Source organism: Daphnia carinata, chromosome 9, assembly GCF_022539665.2.
Source record: "Daphnia carinata strain CSIRO-1 chromosome 9, CSIRO_AGI_Dcar_HiC_V3, whole genome shotgun sequence".
In the NCBI taxonomy this organism is placed as follows: Eukaryota; Metazoa; Arthropoda; class Branchiopoda; order Diplostraca; family Daphniidae; genus Daphnia; species Daphnia carinata.
In genome coordinates this window covers 3270540-3292268 of record NC_081339.1, presented here as the reverse complement: position 1 = coordinate 3292268, position 21729 = coordinate 3270540, and the positions used below count along the sequence as shown (strand labels likewise).

At 39.3% G+C, this 21729-nt stretch overlaps 1 protein-coding gene and 1 long non-coding RNA gene across 7 annotated transcripts; one reads left to right on the top strand and one right to left on the bottom strand.

Annotated features, from left to right (window-relative positions):
• Positions 1-1742: 1742 nt before the first annotated feature.
• Positions 1743-12935, bottom strand: LOC130688194 (RNA-binding protein asd-2-like). Of its 2 annotated transcripts, XM_057511154.2 has the most exons (10): positions 12443-12935; positions 8107-8270; positions 7666-7782; positions 7228-7374; positions 5287-5559; positions 5029-5203; positions 4536-4685; positions 4403-4475; positions 3904-4016; positions 1743-3343 (listed from the first exon to the last, which is right to left on the bottom strand). In XM_057511154.2, the coding sequence occupies exons 1-10, from the start codon at positions 12654-12656 to the stop codon at positions 3207-3209; spliced, it is 1563 nt and encodes a 520-aa protein (XP_057367137.1). In that variant the 5' UTR covers positions 12657-12935; the 3' UTR covers positions 1743-3206. The 2 variants fall into 2 exon arrangements, with proteins under 2 accessions (XP_057367137.1, XP_057367136.1); XM_057511153.2 differs by having other exon boundaries at positions 4403-4685; positions 12443-12934.
• Positions 12936-18353: 5418 nt separating this feature from the next.
• Positions 18354-20939, top strand: LOC130688223 (uncharacterized). Of its 5 annotated transcripts, XR_009000378.1 has the most exons (9): positions 18354-18535; positions 18682-18883; positions 18970-19350; positions 19430-19550; positions 19614-19861; positions 19927-20014; positions 20091-20251; positions 20310-20536; positions 20598-20939. It is a non-coding gene; the product is annotated as an uncharacterized LOC130688223 (long non-coding RNA). The 5 variants fall into 5 exon arrangements; XR_009000380.1 differs by lacking the exons at positions 20091-20251; positions 20310-20536 and having other exon boundaries at positions 18970-19032; positions 19178-19350; XR_009000381.1 differs by lacking the exon at positions 20310-20536.
• The last annotated feature ends 790 nt before the right edge of the window (positions 20940-21729 follow it).

Genomic DNA, 21729 nt, shown 5'->3' with positions numbered 1-21729 from the left:
TATCGAGATAATGAATTGAAGTGCATATGCTTGGCTCGTTTGATGAGCATACAAGAAAAAAATCGCTATATACCAAAAGAATAGGGGGGGGGGGGGGAAGAGGTTCGGACCGATGGCAACGACACAGATATAATTAATTATTTTGACTTGATTTTCTTGTCGTTATTATGGAAGATAAACGAGTCCAAGTGCTTCTTGGAGACGAGCCAAAAAAATTGAATAGAAAAAGATAACATAAAGCGGCCAATACGTGGCTTGTCGTTGCTCATTAGACTCCATTAGTTTTTATACATGTTCGCGATTGCCTTTGTTATGTGCGTCCGTTGCTGCGAGTATATAACTCTATTAACATACGCCCATACCCTCCTTTTCACGTGATTGCACATGTGACGACGAGGTGCGTTCTTTTTTATTCGAAGCATTTTTTTTTATTTATTTATTTTTTTTTTTTTAAACAAACAAAAATTGATGCGTAACATTTTGGCTAACTTGTTTGTACCGTGGGATGTCTTTAATCGTCAATCATCGCGTGAGCAAAAAAAAGTTGGAACCAGACATTCTTGCTCTAATTCTTTTGCCTTTTTTTTTTTACTTTCTGGATTGAGAAAGAAAAGCGGAATGTTGTCTACCAGATCATTGGCCCATTGTTAATGCTTTTTGACATGGCACGGAGAAATTCCGAAGTTTTCCCTCTTTTATTTTTTATTTTTTTTTCCTCGACTTATTGACACGTTTTTTTTTTGTTTTTTTTTGGTCTCTTTCTCTTCGTGTTGTCGCGTATTTTCGTGCCGCTCGATTTTGTTCGTTCGCTCCCGCTCTTTTGCATACGTATGTAAATTTTCTTTTCCTTGTCAAGTTCTAAGAGGAAAGCCGTATTTCCCCAGATTTATCGAATTGATTATTCATTTAAACGATTGCGAACGTTTTTCCCATTATTTTTTTTCTAAGAAAAAAAATCAAACAATTTCGAAACCGAATAGAGTTTAACACGATAAATGCATCATCTATGATAAATGTCTTATCAAAAAGGAAAAAAAAACAAAACAACCACAACCATCTACGTGTAGGTGCTGGTTTTTTTTTCGGATGAATTCGCCATCTATGATAGATGTAATAGATGTTAAAAAAAAAAAAAGAAAGAAAAGAAAACTTCCTTGTTTGTTATGTTGACTGTATACCCCTTTGCCGGCCGTCCTTTTTACGACCTACGAAAGTTATTGTTGGACGTCCGGCGCCATCATCGTATAACACAAACGTGACGCGCGGTCCGTTATATTCTATGCGCAAGACAAGAAAAGGGAAAAAATATATATATATATATATACAGACATAAACCATGTATTTATAATAGGTTTTTCGTACGAACTGTGAGACGGACGGATGAACGTATATATGGACATTAGATAAACATCCGTGTCAGATGGGCCCTTTTTTTTTTCTATCAACAAAAGAATTTTTCTTTCTTTTCTTTTACCTTCGTTTTTTTTTTTTTTTTTTTTTTTTAACGCAACTGACCGATCGAACCGCAATCTTTTCTTTTCGAATTGAAGAGACAAGTGTGCCTTAATGATGCTAGCGCTCCTCTCTCGGCTGCTTAGAATGTTTTAGAAAGATAAATATGGAAGTAGACAACGTTTTTTGTTTTGTTTTTTTCTTTCTTACCTTAAACAAATGATGGATTGCGTGACCGGCGTCACCAACACACAAAATTTTCAGGGGGGGGAGAGGAAAATACAAGCAAATAAACATATTGCCTGTATTACAGAGAGACTCTTGTTGTTTTTTGGAAAAAAAAAAATAAATAAAAGGGTTGGTGGCGGGGGGTATATAAATGAAGGGTCTCCCAGCATTTCATTTATTATTGACTTCCCTCGTTGTTAGTTTCTATCATAAAAAAAAGGGGGGGGGGAGGAAGAATGGCTGGCTGATGCAGCAGACCAAACTCGAAATTTTTCAATACGATGGGTGGGAAGAAAAAAGAATGTTCCAAAGGTCGGACACTTCCGCAAGCAGTGTTTGCGTCTCTAACGTGTGTTCAGTCAAAAGAAAGCGACTTTCCTCTCTCTACACACACACACACGTAGGCACTCGAAATCTATTGTCTGTCTGTGTGTGTCTTAAAGAAAGAGACGTAACCATCCAATCACATCTCGGCAAATAAAGGAAAACGTGAAAATGTATGCGCATCAAACGATAAAGTTCTCGTATATTTTATTTTTTTTTTTAATTTTTATTTATTTATTATTGTCATTTTTTTGTTTTTGTTTGGATCTTTCCGTTTGTTGCAATAGCATTAGTATAGGACAATTTTCTGTGTTTTTTTTTTTGTTTGTTTACTTCGGCGGAAGAGAACGAAAATATCCAAAGTGCGCCAAAATGCTGGAAGGCCATGTAAAAAAAAAGGATTTAAAAAAAAGAAAATGTTGCACGGTGGTGATGTATGGACGATGAGGCGGGCAAGAATTCGAGAAATGCGAGAGGGCAAAAAAGGAGGGCTACAACAAATACACGAGAAAGGACAAACTGAAGAAGAGATTCTACAAGATAAAAAAAAAAAATTAATAATAATTGAGAGGACAAGGCTAGGAGCAGGGCCGGTCGGTGTGTGTAGGCAGCAAAAAAAAAAAAATGGAGAGTGTGTGTGTGTGTCATATTTTGGCCGGCCTGCCGTGAATCATTAACTGACGTGACAACTAAACGGGGCAAAAACGGAACGAAAGAAGAAGAAGAAAGACGTTTGCCAATTAGAAAGAGGAGTGACGCAGTACTTGAGAAACAAACGACAGACGAAACAGAGAAGAGGATGGACAAATTGAAGACGATGAGAAAAGAAAACGTGAACGACTTGAAGGAACAACGAGACTGTGCAAATCCAGCGAAACGACCGTTACACTTTTATCGGCCATCAGAGTTCGTACACACACACACACACACACATACACATTTGAATAGGAGGGGGGGGGGTAGGAAAACAGTTAACCAAATACACTAGGAAAAACAAAATTAGCATATGATATCGGTATTGATTTTTTCTTCTTTTTCTTTTCAAAGTTTTTTTTTTTTTTTTGTGGATAAAACTTTGAAATCTATTTTTCGTGATTTTTCTTGAATTTCACCTCGTTTTGGCAGCGTGTTTTTTTTGTTTTTTCAGCCTGTCGCCGTTCAGTCGAGTTTTGAGAGTTGTCGATAGTGTCTCGTTGACCCCCTCAAGTGACCACTTTAGTCGAATGGTATCTAGGGTAGGGTTCGTGGCGATAGCGGGAACGTTCTAGAGCCCCCGTGGCCGTCAATTTGAGCCCGCCGCCCGTTCCGTCCATCAGAGGATAATCGGCCGTCATGACACCTGCGCAATTCCGAAATAAAACGAGGGCCCAAATCGAAAATAAAGTGAGCCATTGTCACAGGCATAATCTTTTAACGTAAATGATGTTTCATATGAAACGATATATGCGACAGTCAGCTGTTTTTCTTTTCTTTTTTTTTCCAATTTTCAAAACTATTTTTCTTTCAACGTCCAATTATTTTGGAGCGGCAACATCTGCGGGAGTCCTGTAAACAAAATGCTGCACGAACGTGTACACAGTAGACGTTTGTTTACGTTTAAAAAAAAAAAAAAAAAAAAAAAGTCCCGATATTTTTTATTTTTTCACGTTGGGTGGGTTAAAGTTAACGCCGGATGCAAATAGGAATAGATTTTTTTTTTTTTTGTCCCATTTAGGTGCAAAACTGTAACACGTAAATATTTACACGTGCACACACACAAAAAAAATTCATTTCTACGTCTATTTTTCTTGGGCTCTTTCCACACACAGAACGTTCTTTCAAAAATATTCTCATTTTTCATTTTCGAGCTATTTTTGGGAGGGGAACACAATTAGTATAGGAAAATGAAGTTCCACGTACCATTTGTTGTCGATGCCAGAAGATCGGATTCGGCCGTTTCGTCTCGGTCGTCGGGCGATGCCACTCCGTCCGAACCTTCGCTACCGTACGGCTGTTGTTGCTGCATGTTATATCTATTTCCGAAAAGAGAAAAGAAAACGTCAATGTCGTGAGTGAGGGGGAGAACGGTCGTGAGAGAATCGAGATCATAACGACTTTGACATTGGACCTCTCTCCAATAATGGTAGAAAAAAAAAAAAAAGAAGAGTGAAAGTCAACATCATAAATTTCTTGTTGTTTTCAACTCCACGAATATCCGGCCCCTGTCTACGTCAATTCAAATGTTTCTCTCTCTCTCTCTCTCCCTTTTTTTTTATATGGCCGTGTGTGTGTGTGTGTGTGGCAGGTTCAAAGTTCATCCATCATCGTCGTCCTCGTTTTTTTTTTTTTCCTTTTTTCCCCTCTCACCCCCGGCTGAACGAACGTGAATTTTCGTTCATCACGTCAAAAGAAAATTCACCTGTGATAAAGTTCCAAGGCTGCGACTGCAGCTACGGCCGCCGGATCGCTCGTTGCACCTCCGCCGATGGCATCTGCGTAAATGTTATCGTTATTATTATCCTTGTATCCGGATGGACGATGGCTGGCCAAACCGGTAGCTGCAGGACGATAGCGATGATGATGATGATGGTGTAGGTGCTGTTGGTTCAAGTTAATCATCCCGTTGGGTCCGTTGGCCAATTGCAGCGCAGCGCCATTGCCCGCGTTCGGCCGGTATCGATTCAGTAGGTTAGACGTTCCGGCTGTTGTGTAATGGAACGTGCCCGTCCGGGAGAAAAAGAAAAGGAGGAAGGGCGTATAGAGAAAGAAAGAAAAAGAGGGGCACGCAAGAGTTAGTTGCAGTTATTCGAATCGAGGATATACAAACAATACAAACAATTTCGAACCTCCCCCACCGTATTTGGGTAAATGGAATGTGCCATGCACTTTCCCCATACACACCACATGAACTGACACGATAGAAATAGATCAATTGATGTTCTATTTTGATCTTGGAAAACCCATTTTTTTTTTTTTTTTTTTTTTTTTTTTTTTTTGTTTTCTTGTATTTGTGAACATTATTTTTTTGTTTCTCGCTTCACTTACCGGCTGCTGTCAGGCCGATGGAAAGGTTTTGCGATGGTTTGCATAAACCCCTTAGGGCCGGATGCATCGTCAAAGGAAGCACGGGAGGATAATTGACAGCGGCGGCAGCAGCGGCGGCTGCGACGGCCCGCTGTAATGGAGCCGCCATTCCATTTTGCTGTTGATTGGCCATAGCCTTTCAAAAGAACCAATTTTGTATTCTGTTTCCTGGAATTCTTTTGTTTTGTTTTTTTGTATTTCGAAATGTTTGGTACGTACGGATAAATGTTGATGGAGTGGGCTGTTTAGCGTCATGACGTTTGATGTTGACGACGTCAGGCCGGCGACGCTACGCACAGCTGCGAGATGTTGTTGTTGTTGTTGTTGTTGTTGCTGTTGTTGTTGTTGTTGGACGGCGTTGTCGACGTCTTGACTCGAATTGCCGCAACTGTTATTACTGGAACATCCGCTACTGGCAACACCCCCGCCGGGACCTCCGCTCATCATTTGCATTTCACGTAGTTGCTCTTGTCGGATGTCGTCATTGTAGTCCTTTTTTTTTTTTGTGAAGGAGGAGGAGGAGGAGGAGCAATTTTCAAAAATGAAAAAGAATAATTAATTATTTGAAAACGCGCGCCAAAAATTCTTGCGTCTGTGGATTGAAAACGTAGCCAACACTCGAATCGCATCCGCCCTTTCATCTTCTATCGCACATAAGAGTTAATTTTAAAAAAAAAGGGGGAAAGGAACGATAAAAAAAAAAATAATAAAAAAACGAAGTGGTCAGAATGACGGGTCCGTGACTAATGCGACAGTTGAATGACGGCCAGTCGTACACGTTCCGACTGCTCCTAGTAGCCGACACAAGCGCAACTCTCTACTCTGCGTTCACTGCGCCAATTCTCTCTCTCTCTCTCTCTCTCTTGCTTTTCGTGTTTAAATTCTACTCGATTTACAAATGAAATGATTACATCTACACGATTGGGGGAGGGGGACTAGGTTTTTTTTTTTTTTGTGTTGTTGTCCCAGGTGCGACGCAAATCACTGACGGTCAGCACCATCCATTTGTTTTTGTTTTTTTTCGCGTTTGCTGTGATTGTGCGTGTGTGTGATTACAACTATAGGAGGTGAGGGACTCTGCAGAGCCACTGCGGAAACCTTGTTTTGATGACGCCAAATTGAGCGCCGTGTACTTTTACAAGCGCCTCCTCTTTTTCTTTTTTTTTTTTTGACCTCTACATAGGACAACAAGAAAAAAGAAAAAACAGTACACATTTTTGTACCGTTCGTGTTTTGTGTTTGTTGGCCCCGTCCAAACCGATTTTTCGTTGGCACTTGGCCAAGTCAAAATAGCGCACATTTTTTTTTTCTTTTTTTCTCTCTTTAAATAACAGAAGCGGACTGGTTATGCGGCACAATACGAATTATCGATCACTATAACGGACTCTCTCCCCCCCCCCCACGTCGACCTAAATCCAAAACAAACTTCATTATTATTATTTTTTCGAGGTGTGTCATTAGCGGGAACGTGCGCTTCTTTTTTTTTTTTTTTTTTGCAGGTATCATTTCGGCTACCATGTGTGTGTAATATTTAATGTTATTCATGAGAAATAGTTTGTTTACATACGAAATTGCGTACAGCATAGAAAGAAAGAAAAAAGAAAGGACTTTCTCTTTTCTTTTTTTTTTTCTTGTTATTGTTGCCGCCTTGATTACAGCGTTTGCAGCATATACACGAGTCGGTGTGTGCAGCTAAACACAAGACGGATGACGTAATGATGGGGGGTCTCGGCATTATATTATTTGGGTATATGTATAGGACCTTTAACCAGAAGAACTGCCCTCCCAGAAAAAAAAAAAAAAAAAAGAAAAATCAAAATAATATTTTTTTTTTTTTTATTTTCTCCCCCCTTGCGTGTTGTTGTTGTTGCCTCCCTCGCACAATGCCCCAAGTTCATCCTCCCCACGTCGCTAGCGTCCACCATCGGGAATCGATCACGCATCATTTGCGTCACGGAAGGGATGGGGCGAATAAAAAGACACGGTAATCGGATTTTCTCCCATCCAGAGAAACGAGAAAAAAATAATAATAAATAATAAATAAATATTATTTATTGTTATTGTTGTACATATCTCTCTCTCTCTCTCTCTCTCCTATTTTGTTTAGTTTTTTTTTTTATAGTGAAAAAAAAAAAAAATAAATAAATAAAATGAACTAACCGGAACGAGGAAGCGTCGAATTTCCGTCAATGCCAATGCGATGCGAGCGTGAGCTTCGGCTGGCGCTGCGTACGCTGTTATTTCAACGTGAAGATCGTCGTTGAGATGTCTGTAACGAGGCTCGTGCGAATGTCGATATTCTTCTTCCTACATTAGCGGAACAAATGAAAAGAGAGAAACAAAAAAACCAAAAAAAATCAACCAATCGCGACGTGTAGACATGCGCAATTCATCGTGTCTTGCTCGTGATTATTGCGCGCGCTGGCCGCTAATTTCATCAGTCAATAATTCCATCATCTTTTTTTTCTTTTTTTTTCTTATTTTCCGATCGCATCCCGTGGCAAAAACACACTTCGCGTAAAACTATAAGGAAGTCTGCCGCCTATTTTTGTACTTTAGGTTTTTCTTTTTTTTTTTTTATTGATGGGTGCTGCGTACCTTGTGTTTGTCTCTCATCGATCCTCGACCGAGAATGGCCATTTTGGTCAGCGTCTCTTCTTGTAGACGCTTCAGGGAGTTGCCTTTGGGGCCCAGCAGCTTGCCGACGAAATTGAACTGCGCAACCGATCGCCAAAGACATTCGGGAAAGACGAGAAAAGAAAAATAAATAAAAATGTATTGACCAAAATTCTTGTTTAAATACTGGCCATTTTCGAAAAATGTTAATCGAAAAAAAAAAAACGAGTGGCGTCAGTCAAAAAAGTTGGGACACACGAAAACTTTCTCTCTTTCAAAAGATTAGCGTCTTCTATCATCGTATCAAATAGCAAAAGAAAAAAAAAAAGCGCATGAAACAATAGGGAAAAAAGTAAACTATTTTCATCCACTTTTCGAAGAAGGGGGGGGGGGGCCAAAAAGGAAAGAGAGGCAGCAACTTACTTTTGGATGGTCTCGAGTGGGCACAGAAGTCCGGACGGTGACTTTGATGGGTTTGTCTTTGGTGACGTCGCAGAACCTCTTGCTTCCTCCAGCAGCGCCGCTGCTGCAGCTTCCGTTCACTGAAGAGTCTTTAACACTTCCGCCGTTCAGCAACCGCTCAATCTCTGCAATCCGCCAGACAGAGAGAGAGAGAGAGAGAGAAAAAAAAAGACAACGAGAAATCAAAAATAACGCCGTTTGATTGATGAAAACTTGCTTCTTTTTGGGGGGGGGGGGGGGCAGGGACAATATATATATTTATTTATTAAAGAGAGAGAGAGAAAGAGAAAGTTAGGTAATTGACTCTAATCAGCCAAACTCTAGACAAATGAAAGAAGAAGAAAAAAACGATACAACTTTCTTCGTCTCGTTTCCGGTGTTAAATAGGCGGTTTGGCTATTGTTCGAAGACCCCCATACTTTACAGTTACAACACAATGTACGCAGTTCGAGTCAGACATATTTTTACTTTGTTTTAATTTTTTGTCATTACCGGATGTGATTTTCGCTGAATTTCTGTACCGATGTATACAAGTCCTCTTTTGAGGATAGCGGGGCCCAATCGAACCCACAATTTGTTTTCACACACACACACACACACACACACACACATACATACATACAAGAATTGTTGGAAGTGAGCGTAATCAGCATGAAATAGGAAGACTCGACGTCTCGTGTAGCTAGTGAAGATCGTGACGATGTTCGTGCATAATTGACACGGCGCAAAGTCAGGCGTGTAAAAACGCTGAGATGTTTTCATTGGCCAGATGGAGAAATTCAAAACGGAACGGGGCAAAAACGAGAGAAAATGGAAATACACATTCGCCCCTTTACGTATATTAAATGTAGGTCTTGGAAAAGGAAGGAGCTGAAAAATGAATGACGTCATTTCATTTGATGAATATTCAACGCGAGGTGAAGTGCTGCTAAATTGGATGTGTGCGCGCACACACTGTGTGCAAGCTTATTTAAACGATCAAAGCTATATGTACTCGGACAAGATTGAGAAGCTTTAATGCAAACGGCAATCATCTCAGCGTGATGAAAAAATTATTATTTTCTTCCTCTTCTTGCCGCTTCGCTTTTTTTCTCTCTCGCTCACGAGAAAACCGTTTGAAATGTTAGTGTAATCAAAAATATCGTGTCGTACAATGCGATGACATCAAATACACATCTCGCGTTACTACCAGTACGCAACGTTGATGGTCGAAATATTCAACAAAATGAACGAGTCATGCTAAGTCGTTTTGAAAAATATGACTGTAGACAAGCCGCACCCTTTCGTCCCGCACGCCATACCGACTTGATATGCTAATGGGCCAACCGGGGGGAGGAGGGGGAGACGGTCCTTTCCATACGCGATAAGAAGCGAGATTCTTATAACAGACAAGTGAATGGATCGTTCAAAGCCTTCCCTCTTTTTCCTTTTTTTTTTTTTTTTTGGAAATTTTCTCTAATAATTAAAGAAGAAATTGAACATTCTTGTGGAGCGAGTGACGCGTCATTTAGTGCACGTCAATTGACGTAATCGTCGGCAATGTCAATTGCACTCGCGTTCTCAATTGTCTACACCTGTGGGTAATATCCCACTCAAGTTGCACCTGCCCGATGCAACTGTTCGTTTCCTGGCCAAAAAGAAAAAAAAAAGAATTTCCTATTTGAAACGTGAACGTAAAGATAGAACAGACATAGCTACAACACACTAGACTGGCTCGTGCAACGGGCATAAAACACCTTACAGGGCCACCAGACATCGAAAAACTCCGGGAATTTTTTTTTTTTCTCTCTCTTTCAGACACACACGGAAACGGGAAGAAAAAAAAAACAAAACAAAATGCGCATACACACATGGGAAAAAGGAGAAAGTCGGTCAGCATCGACCGTTAGACGGCGTTATTGGCTCTCTCTCTCTAAGGAGAAAAGAGAGGTACGTCGAAGAGAGAGAAAAAACCCCATTAAAATACATAAATAAATATTATTAAGGCCTTCGTTTTCTTTCCTTTTTTCTTCTTCTTCTATAGGGGAATACATCGCCTGTTGAATGAGGCTATGAGACTCTGCTAGAAGAGAAAAGACATGGGAATAGTTTAAAGCTTTTACTTTCCGTGTTTATACGACGTCTATCTCTCCCCTCCCTTCGCCTCTTTTCGTGTGTTTCGTAATTGGCTTTGAACGAAAAGAATTTTTTGAGAAAAATTCTTTTGGTCTGACCGTTAAAGACGGCCACGATCTTGCGGCTTGGAATAAATGTTTTCGTTACAAAAGAGAGAGAGAGAGAAAGAAAAATAAAAAAGGGTCAATTTATGAAAGCGATGAGAATCTTCCATGGCCGAGAGCGATCATAAAGAAGTTATCATCGAATGTGTCAAATCCCTTTCTCTTTCTTCTGCTTATTTTTAGGTAATGCCTTCAGCTTTGATTTTTTTTTTTTTCTTACGTGTGCAATATCGAATTTCTTTTGAGAAAAAAACGCTGGTCCACCCAGAACACATTTCTTCATTATGTTTTGCTTTTCGATTATGAATCGATACACGTGAATGGGGGGAGGAAAAAAAGAAAACAATAATTCTTGGATGGTTAATATTAAATTGTTATATACGTGAGGGCTATCACCTTGTGTCTACCTGTGAACGTGGAGGAATGCGTAGTGTTAGATTGGCATCGACACTCTCCGATAAATCATCAAACATTCCACACGGCGTTAAAAAGCACAAAATGGCTCAGACAGTTCTTTATTCCCGTTTTCTTTTTGGATTTCCAAGACATTTTGCTTCTCATTCGGATGGGAATTTGAGTGGGAGAAAGAAAAAAGAATAGCGACAACAGGGGTCTCTCTCTCTTTGTAGATATTTTTCTTTCTTTTTTTTTTCTTTTTATCTTAACGATGGCTGCCACATTTGGTTGTGTCTTTGGAATCGTCTTATTAGCCGCAACTTCGATATCGTCCTTTCGACCCCCCTCTCTCGCGGCACAAACGTGACCACGTATAAATAAGGCACAAACATTCCCTACATGGTGTGCTATATGAAAGAAAATATTTATTACCAACTACCTAATTCGATTTCTTTTGTTTTTCTTTCTTTTCACAAATGGCAAAAGAAGAAGAAGAAAAAAAAAAAAAGTATTAATATCTTGACGTTACATCAATCGGGCGGGAATATTTGAAAAAATGTTTCTTTTTAAAAAGAAAATTGATTTGATTTTTTAATCATTTCAGTTTTCTGCATGTGTGTGTGTGTGTGTGTGGGGAGAGACTACAAGTTTGGAAGTTCTATTTTTTTCTGACGTATGATTAGCCTTTCTTCTATCATCCCTTTTATATTTGTGAATCCTCTTCTTTTTTTTTCTCGAACTAAACCGTCAGGGACACGGCCCGTCCGATTCGATTCTTGCGTGTGTTGTTATTGTTGCCGGCAAATCCCTCAGTTTTTTTTTTCCGCACTCCCATTTGATAACCCAAACTTCGATTGGATCCACACAAGCCATGATAAAAAAAAAAAAATTGTTTATCCTCCTACCCCTCCACCTACCCCCCAATAACAAAATAAAGCGCATCCCTCCACAAAAAAAAAGGAATCTAAATGGATTGGAGTTGGGATTTTGATTTCACATTGCGGACTTAAACTTAAATGTTTTTTAAGGAAAAATCCAAAGAAAAATTCGTTTCTGAAAACCTTTCACTGATGTCTTTTGCCTTTCGAAAGAAAAAAAATGTATTTATATGGGCGTCGTGCATGTGTGCGGGAGAAAGAATAAGTAAAAAAAAAAAGAACATGTGCCACAATCTAATCAACTTCCCCTATATGAGACTATAGCGCCCCCGCACGTTGGGGTTCTTTTATTTTCGTTTCTCTGCTGCATTTTTTTTTTTCGTGTGTATCTCATTAAAATCGCATTAGCTCAACGAGTTTCAGAGTATATACACAAATCGTTTCGACTTGATGACGAAGGTCACACCAAAAAAAGTCAGTTTCGTTTTTATTTTTTGTTTGTTAAAAAAAAAAAAAAACCTCCATACGAGAAGAAAATGGAATATTTTAGGAATAGAGTAGAAAAGAAAATGGAAATTCCGGATGCAAGACGTCGAAGCATCCAGCTGGTGGATATCACATAACAAACAAAAACGAGAATTTGAATTCAAGAGTTTTTTTTCAATGCATTTTACATGTACAGGGTGGGGGGAAGGGTCAATTATTGATGGCTCGGAAAGGAGAAAAAAAAAAAAAAGAAATATCTCGAAATCGAATTTAAAAAAAAAATGTTCGCACTTCTCAAATGAAAATGCGATACTTTACCGGCGTTGATGAGTTTCTGAGTGCAATCCAATCCGGCCGTTGCGTCGACGAGTTTTTTTTCAGTCAACAATCTATCGAGATATTCGGCTTCTTCATCTCGGCAGTTCACCATTTTGTTGTTGGTCGTGCTGTCGTTGTTGTTGGTAGCCGGAATAACATCACCAGTCACAACGGCCGGAAGCAGCATCAGCTGTAGATCCATCTCCGATTCCATGATTTATTTCGCGTTTTCTTCTTTTACCCACTTAACTTTATTTATTTTATATATCTCTAAATCCACGAAAAAAAAAAAAGAAGGAAATCTTCAAACTTAATTTAGAAGAGGGTCGCACACGCACTAAAACAAAACACACACGGGTGAGCCACCAAGACGAGCAAATTTGCCGATGCAAACACCAAAGGGTTTTGTCTGGAAAAAAAAATCTAATGAAAAACAAAACACAAAACAAAAAAAAAAAGACACAGAAAATAAAAGTTTGAGGTGGTCTGGTCTGGTCGCCAGCCAAGTCGAAGGCAGACTAAAACTCTTGCAAGAGAGAAAGACGGGGTGACCCTTTCCTATGGGTTGGGTGCTGGTAGACCCAAAGAGAGGGGGGAGGAGCTTATGCGCGCTACTCCAAAAACAAGACACACCTGCCCCGGGAATCTCTTTTTACTTCATTTCCTTAAGAATATTTTTTTTTTTTTTTTTTTTCTTAAGAAATAAACTATCGATCATGATGAAAATCTTTCTCTTTCAGCACATCTGTATGACATTTTTTTTTCTTTTTCAAAGTCTTATACATCACTGGCTGTCTCTCTTTCACGAAGTTGACAGTTGGGCCGACTCACTTGACGCTATAGATGAGCAAGTGGGCAGACCAAACCCCGACACGCAACTACCCACTATAAGCTAGTCGGCGAAAAAGGACGACGACATTTTTTTTTTCTTTAGTTTCGGGTTCTTCTCTCTCTCTCTCTCTCTCTCTCTCACTCTTTTAAGGAGCTGGATAGAGTGCCCAAAGAGGAGGACATGACGAAGCCCGACAGTATTCTATTTCTGAGACGCTAATGTGATTCGTCACCATCTTTCTTCTTCTTCTTCTTCTTTTACTCGGCGTCTTCTTTCTACTCACACGTGTGCGTTCATTTGCTTAAAAGTATTTTTTTTTAAATATATTTATTCTTAAGTAACACGCTGCCTCCTGTAAATAATAGTAGACTTAAATGTGATTTCAAAAAAAAAAAAAATAAAGGGCAAGACATAGCGAGACAATCATCGATTATAAATGATCACGCACTGTGGTCATCATTCTCGCGCTTCCTATTTCATCTTATCGCAGTTTCCTGTTACGATGTCGATCTTTCACGAACGCCAGCATGCGCGCAAAATAGACTCACTTCTTATCAGACCAGCGTTCACCCCTCAGGACGGGTCTATCGGTCCTTCCGAAAAGGAGCTGATGAATCTCGATGGATGTGTCCAGCGGACATTTTTTTTTCTCTTCGCTCGTCTTAGATAACACATGTATGCACTTTTTTTTTTTTATTTCTTTTTCTTTCTTTCTCGAAAAAAAAAGAAAAAAGAAAAAGGCAATCATATGTACACCACAAGCGGATCAGAAACAAAAGTAAATATCCATGTCTTTTTCTTTCTTCCTTTTCTCACGCATCCCGACCTTTTTTACTTTTTCGTTCTTTAATATATTTTTTTTTTTATTCCTCCTCCTCCCCCCCCCCCTCCCTCGAACTTGTAAACACACAGAAAATCGAAAAGCCAGCAAAAGTATAGAGGCACGACTGTTTGCGCTTTCTTCGCACGCTCTTTTTATTTCCCCTTTGCAGACATTCTCTCCGCATCCTCAGAAGCTGATTTCCATTTTCATATGCGGTCCTCTCTCTTTCACAGTTCTCCTTGTAGCTTCCCTAATGAAAAAGAAGGAAGCCTTTCGCCAGGGCAGGAGCGCTCTCTTCTAGATAAAAAACAGCTTCGTTGCTGACTTGCCTCGGCTAATTGATTGCATTGGTATTCAAGAAACCGTATTATATGGCTCCGCTTCCCCCATCTCTTCTTCGTCTTTGAACATCGCAGATGCATTCGTAACGGTAAAGAAACAGCCAATGTCTTCTTATAGATACGTGATGTCATGCAATTTATAGAATCTCACAACGAGTGGGGTATCTATAAATTAGCAGAGATCTCTGTATATCAATGTTAGTGTGGCTTTTCTAATTGATGCCCAACAGTTCAAACGATCGATCGTCTTCCATAGCCTTCCTCTTTTTGCGGCTGCCATGTTGACTTATTGAAGATCTATATAGCCGACAGTATTCGATTTGTATTGCTAAAGGCTTTCTTATTCTTTTTTTTTTCTATATTGGGAATAAATATTTAAAAAAAAAAAAAGAACTTTCTTTTTCGGCGTGGTAGGGTGAGAAGAGATCAAAAACTGAAGAAGACGGCCGTGGCCCAGCGGGCAATCGTCGTGTTGCAAGCAATCATTTCCTTTTTTTTTTTTTTTTTTCAAGCCCGGTAGGGGTTTGGCCATCCTTGTAGGATGTGCTGCTGCCCAATTTCCGGCTACTAGATTTGCTGCTCATCCACTGGGATAGGGAAATCCCCTTCAGCATTGCCCTCTACTACGGGCAGCAGAGAAACATCGTTCTTGCATGGAAAAAAAAATAACGGAAATGAAAAAGGAAAGCAAAAGTTTCGATCCGCCCTGGTAAACGGTCGAACAAAATGCTTCCGGCCGATTGCAATCGAATTAGATTTGCAATTGGCCATCCCTTTCGTTTTCTTCGTGTGCGTCTGTATAATGTCTTGTCTAATGAAACACACACACACACATTACACAGAGACCTAACAACGAGTTTGCGACGCAGATCGATAGTATATAGGGAGCAGCACTCGATAAGAGAGTCGTGTTAGGACGTTTAGACTGGCCAACCGTTTTCGAATTAGCGTTGTGACATTAAAACCAATTTTGTTTAAAGCCCTCGATATGACAATTCAAGTGTATCGCGATCGAAATATCGGACTGTATCGTTCCATCAACGACGTCGGGTCGCTTGCAGACGTCGATAAAATCCATGAGAGACGCAAGTTCGTAGTAGGCAGGGAGATCAAATTTGTTGAATATTAAATTTTTTTAAAAAAGATGTTGACCATCTGTTGATCGCTACTGAAGGACCCGTTGTGATGTCTATAATCACTTCGTTCGACTGCGACGAAGTAAAGATCCGTATCATACACAAGGTCTTAAACGTCCATAGAAGAGAAACGGATTTCATATGGGATTCAAAGCTCTCCGTTCCACAACATCTAAAACCGTTTACACATACAACGTTTTCAATCTTATTATCTTCCCGCATCACGCAGTGAAAAGGGTTTGCTACCGTTAAGTGAGAAAAATGTTCAACCAAGGAAGAGGGGGAAAAAAATAATTCAAAGATGTACACACTTAGGAAATCCTTATCCTGATTGATGTTTCTTTTTATTTTGCTAGCTCCGATTCCCCAATCTACAGTATATAGTTAAGCAGCTTATTATAGCCGATTGAAGGCAACAGAGACGAAGAAGGACTTTGGGCAATTCCAAAGCTATATATCTGTAATAAAAGGGGATTATAGATAATATAGCGAATGTAGTTTTTCTGCGACTGATTCATTTGTTGTTCCATACACATTTTGTACGTGTACGATTTTTCACGCGCACTGCATTGGGAACGGCGGGCAACACGGAACTTTTTAATAATTAAAGCATTGGCGCATGTACAGTTGCCGTGATTGCTTTACCATGTGATTGAAACACGTATCACTCTCTTGTGTGTGCGTATGTACATTAATCATATATATATATATATGTATATATATATATGTACTTCGCCTATGTTATTTCTTTGCCAAAAAGCCAAAAGACAGAGTCAACGTTCACGCCCCTGGAACTAATTACCCGTAACCAATTGGTATATAACTGCACCCTTTGCACAGTGTGCCATACGCGGCCGACCAGTGTGGGCGTGATGAGATTTTACTTAATCAACATTTCCGAGTGTAGGACATATTCATTTATAATACATAAGGACATTTTAGAAAAAAGAAAAAAAAAAGTTCGTATTACGAAAAAGTTGAAATAATGCCGTCCAGGGGATGGTGTCAGACACGCACGGCCAGTGGCAAGTGTAATACAAATGAAACACTAGAGAACAAGAGTTTGATAGGAATTCTCGAGATTCCTTTGGTCTCCGGTAAAAAGTTCTCCCGCCCTCTCTTTTCGTCCATTGTTTCCACTATTACTAATCAGAACACACGTCGTATATAGCCCAGGCAAACTGGACGCGCTGGGGCTGAAGCATTGCCAAAACTTTATATATCGTCAGTCTCTCTGCTTCGCGGATAGAGGGAATGTAGAGTCCGTGTACGTTTATACTTTGAAGTCGGGAATTCATTGCTTGAGAAACAGTGCATATATTCCATTCAACTCTTCGTGTAGAAAAGTTTTCTCCGTGTGTGTGTACATAACTTGTGTCTATATATATGTGTGTGTGTATGTGTGTGTATGCTGGTGGGATCTGTATAGCATTACTATGGGGATTTTCGGTGCCACTGCGTACAGTAGCGAATAATAATAACACGTCTGGGCGATTGAAAAAAAAAGAAAAAAAGGACCGACATGTGTCGTCTATATTCGTGACACTTTTTTTTTTATCCTTCCCTTTTTTCTCTATGACGCCTGTCGTCTTTTCTTCCTTTTTGCAAAAGGTCTAGGGAAAAGTTTTCCTTTCGATCGGAAAGTTTCTCTTGGGGAGGGGAATCTCATCACTCGGGGATCAGCTTTTCATTTTTCCAGGACGATTGATATATTATATGTTATCGATCCGTACGGAAGGCGGATGTCTTGCTTTTTTCGTGTTGACAATTTTTTTTTTGGTTTGGCATCAGTGCGGTGTGTAAATGTCTACCGCTAGATGTCATGTACAATTTGACATTCCTCAGAAGAAGACGGGCGTTTGGTAGAAATGATTGCGTTATTACCTAATATCGTGAGATCGACATTTACTGCCTGGTTAGAAACGTGGACATCAAAAGACATACGGACCTTTATCGTGTAACATTCACGCATTACGGACACGTTCAACGCAAGGAATATACGCACGTTTATTGTCACGCGTGAGCAAATGCAACGATATTCTCTTCCAATTCTTTTCGTCCCCATGTCTAACTGCATGCGTTTATGATGTTAGTTTCATCCATCACGCCTACATCGTTCCCCTCCGTTTTGTCAACATTACATACACCGAAAGGCGTCTTCCATCTTTTTCGTATTTGACGCTATTTTTCTGTACCCCCGGTTCGGCTATATTGGAACGCAGGCCAGCATGTAGGCTTCTGGAATGATGGAACTATCACGCTCGTTATTGATGACACCCCGCCCCCTTTCCCATGTCGTATACCCGAGGCCTATAACCCAGAGAAAAATAAACATAAATACACGAGAAGGGAAAAAAAGTATTAAAAAAAATATGTAGTGAAAACGTTATATATTTTCTTGGCCATGCCCTGCGTGCAGTCACGTGACAACATTGTCCTATGTATTTATCGTTTGCGGTTTTTGCTCTGCGTCTCTAAAAGATATACGATTTGTGGTCTAATCGCTATATAGCCGTTAAGACAAGACGAATTGCGTTTCAGGGAACGGGAGAGGTGGGGCGACAAAGACACGCCCATTGGTACCACACGACGTCGAATGCAATACTGAGTGAGTTATAGATTGTAGTGAGTTTTATTTTTATTCCTGTTGTCAAAAAGGTATGCCCTTTGATTTTATTTCGTTTCGTAATCGAGAATACTAAGGATAATGGTAAACTTGTCGATTGATCTAACATCGTTGATTCTCTATTCGAATGCTAGATGGCGCCACCGTATGGGGGCCTATTTTTTTTGTAATGATTCATTCTTTCAAAATGGCTCCAGTACGTGGAACGATCTATGTGCTCCTCGATGAAAAAAAAAATTTGCTAATTGATTTTCTGATAATAACCTCCAAAAATAGAAGAAACTAGCTCAACCGGTCTCAGTAGTGGAACGTGCAACTCACAATTGGCCAATGAGGTAAGAATTTTTGTACATTTCAATTTTAGTGGTCGATATTTCATGGGGACGGGTGAGGAAGAAGCATGCACGTTGTTTGAAAAGTTTCGTGTTTTTTGTATATGGTCCACGATCAAGAATAAACTGTTTTTTTCTTTTTCACGTAGGTCCAGTACCAATATCGTAGATTGATTCAAGTGGGACAAAATGGAGTTTGAAAAATCGTCCATTTCCTTGAAGTAGAATGGGAGACGTAGACGAGTGCACGCTCAATCAAGGAAACATCGCTCTCAAGTGTTTGACGAGTTACCTTTTTATTACTTCGCAGTTTTTGTTCAGTTGAACTACAAACACAGGGATTCAACTCATGTGAGAAATGTGGTGGATAAGCTGTAAACCATTCATATGCTGGTGAATAACATTGTTCAGATTACCGGTTTCTTTTTCTATTGCAGGTCTGACTAGCATCGTGTTTAGGGGGGAAAAATATGCTACACGATTCGTTGTTACTTAGACCGGTATTACGATTACTTTCTTTTGCGATCAGCACGTTCCTTCCTTATTCGAGTCGCAAGGGAGCCAAGACAATTTTTATCATTGTCAATCAATGTCGTTTACCCTATCCTAGTTTTCCTGAAATAATTATTTTCGTTAAAATTACAGTTGCATTTATTGTTGAAAGAAAGTGAAATGGCCACCGAAGACATTTTCGAAAACACCAACAAACTGCCTGGTATGAAGATCAATGGATTGATTATGTTGCAAAGATGTCGCATTCGGAACGGCTTTAAAAAAATACTATGGATTTAGGAAACTTGCGTGGAAACTCGACTTTGGTAAATTAAGGAAATAGAGAAAGTCTATTATTCTAATTGGTTAGTTTCACAATCCTAACTAGTAATATTGCTTTGGCAGTTTCCGATCGTGGAGGTAAGTCCTGGCTGTTAAGGGAGTTAGCTACGATGCCGAAAATTACACTGAAGACTGGGTGTCAGAGCAATTTCTTCAGCTAAAGGAACATTATTCCTTAATATCCGTATTTACTTTGTAATTTCCTCTATTCCTTGTATGAAGTTTTAAATTGTTCATATATTCTTAGGTATTGCCCTACTATAAGAAGCATATAATAGTTGCCAACAAATTCAATTTTTGATGGCCAACTGGAGTTAGCCATTTCAACCGTTTGCTGACTTGATTGGAAATTAATTCTGTAGCTTCATCATGGCCAAAGCATGCAAAGAACGTACGATTGCGTGTTTATAAACAACGAGCCGAATATGGAGGAAGTTCCATGCCTCGCAAATGAGTAAACTGTTTGAGCGATGGGACTTCTATGCCACACCTAAGGTGAAACATACTTTATGCGTTCTACATAAAATGCTTGAATGAGGGTGCTGTATGTTGTGTGACAGGTTCCAGATTGAATCGGTTATACCACATTGTATGCAGTTTTAACATTCTGTCAAGGATCCTGTCTAGAAATTGCATCTGATTTGATAGGTAAGTTGGTTACATCCTTTGTTAATGTTGTAATGGCTGGTGTTGTAGTAAGTAAGTATATATCTTTTTTTTATAGGGAAAAACAGCCATTATTTAAAACAGGATGAATAGTGGATGTTTCGTTCTCTGAATTTTACTCTTTAAGACAAAATACTTATTGATACCGAAAGTCCATATTTTGTTTTGTAAGCTGAGCATTGTGTGAAAAACAGCAAAAGGGGATTTTCCAAAAGGAAGGTCCGTAAATTAACTTAGATGCTCAGTTGGCAAATGTATAAAGGTATGCTTTAAGTAGTGAGCAGGTGTCATGCTGCTTGTCCATTAGTTCATTGGAATCCAGTTGACAATCAGTTAGACCAACTTTGCAAGTTTAATGTTGGTCTTCCGATGAATGAATGAACATTTAACTTCATCAGATTTAAGTGAAAGAAATATTGAGGAAAGAACGACTTTGTAAACAACATCAATCTTTTTCCTCCATATTTTGACCGGAATAACCATTATCAATCTTTTTGTCCAAATGTAATGCTTTTTCACGTGTTCGTTTAGTTTTCTCATTTTTATCATTTGTTCGTCGTTTTAGGCACAACACCGCTGGAAGAAAAGCCGATACTTGGGACCATGGTAACGCGAATTGTGATGAATAACTTCGTCTTTAAGTCTGCTGCTTTGCCTTCCCGGTTGCAGTGAAGAAGTATCATAGGTCGAAAATATTGAAAGGTGGTGCCGTATTATGTGTTGCTATTAAAATATGTCTAATGTGCTGATGTTAAAGTACGACTTTCCGGAGTTCGTGATCAGGTCAGAAGTATTTGCAAAAAGTGCTGCATCCAAGTAACAGTCCAAGTAATAGTCTCGCTGGTTAATCTCCCCGGTGAGTCAACTGATGTAGGATTTACCCCTTGGTTGATGTAAAAAGTTAAAAAAAAAAAAAAATACAAATAATCTTGAAAAAAAATGCAACACACAACAAACTTTACTAAATAATTTCTTTAAAAATTCTATTTATAATATACGCATCAAGACTTATAATGAATCCGTTTCAATTCGAATTTGTTCCTACTCGTATTAACCGCTAGTAGCGCAAAGCTCAGAGGCACTATGTAACGAAACTTATCTCTTGTAGGAATCGATCCCTACACTATCGGCGTGCAGTGCCGACGCTAAACCACAGAGCCGTGAGTCTTACATCGTTTCTAACTATTTTTCCCTATAATCCTCATTGTTAAGAAAGTGTACAAGTTTGTCTTTAAATAAGGAAGAACAGTGTTTCTAAATGTGTGATAAATGGCTTAATGGTAGAGTATAGCCCTGGCACGCTGAAGACCTGAGGTTCAAGTCCCGTGAGGGAAAATGAATGAGTAAGTTGTGTTTAGAATATGCAACAATATTTTTCATTGAATAATATAAATAATATAATTGTAAACAGGTCACCTTAAAACCTCTTCGAAAAACAGATTACTGGCTCAATGGTAAAGCGTCGGCACTGTACGTCGAAGACCTAGGGTTCGATTCCCTAACCAGTAATAATAATAATAATAACCAGCAAAGACCAAATTCAATAAATAAGAGTCAAATTCATATATAAGAATTAAATGGAATTGTATTTTTTGTCCCTCCACCACCCACAATTCCACCTCTGTTTTATACAACACATATATACAAATACATATACAAATACAAACATACACTTAAGCTAACCCGTTGGCTGCCAG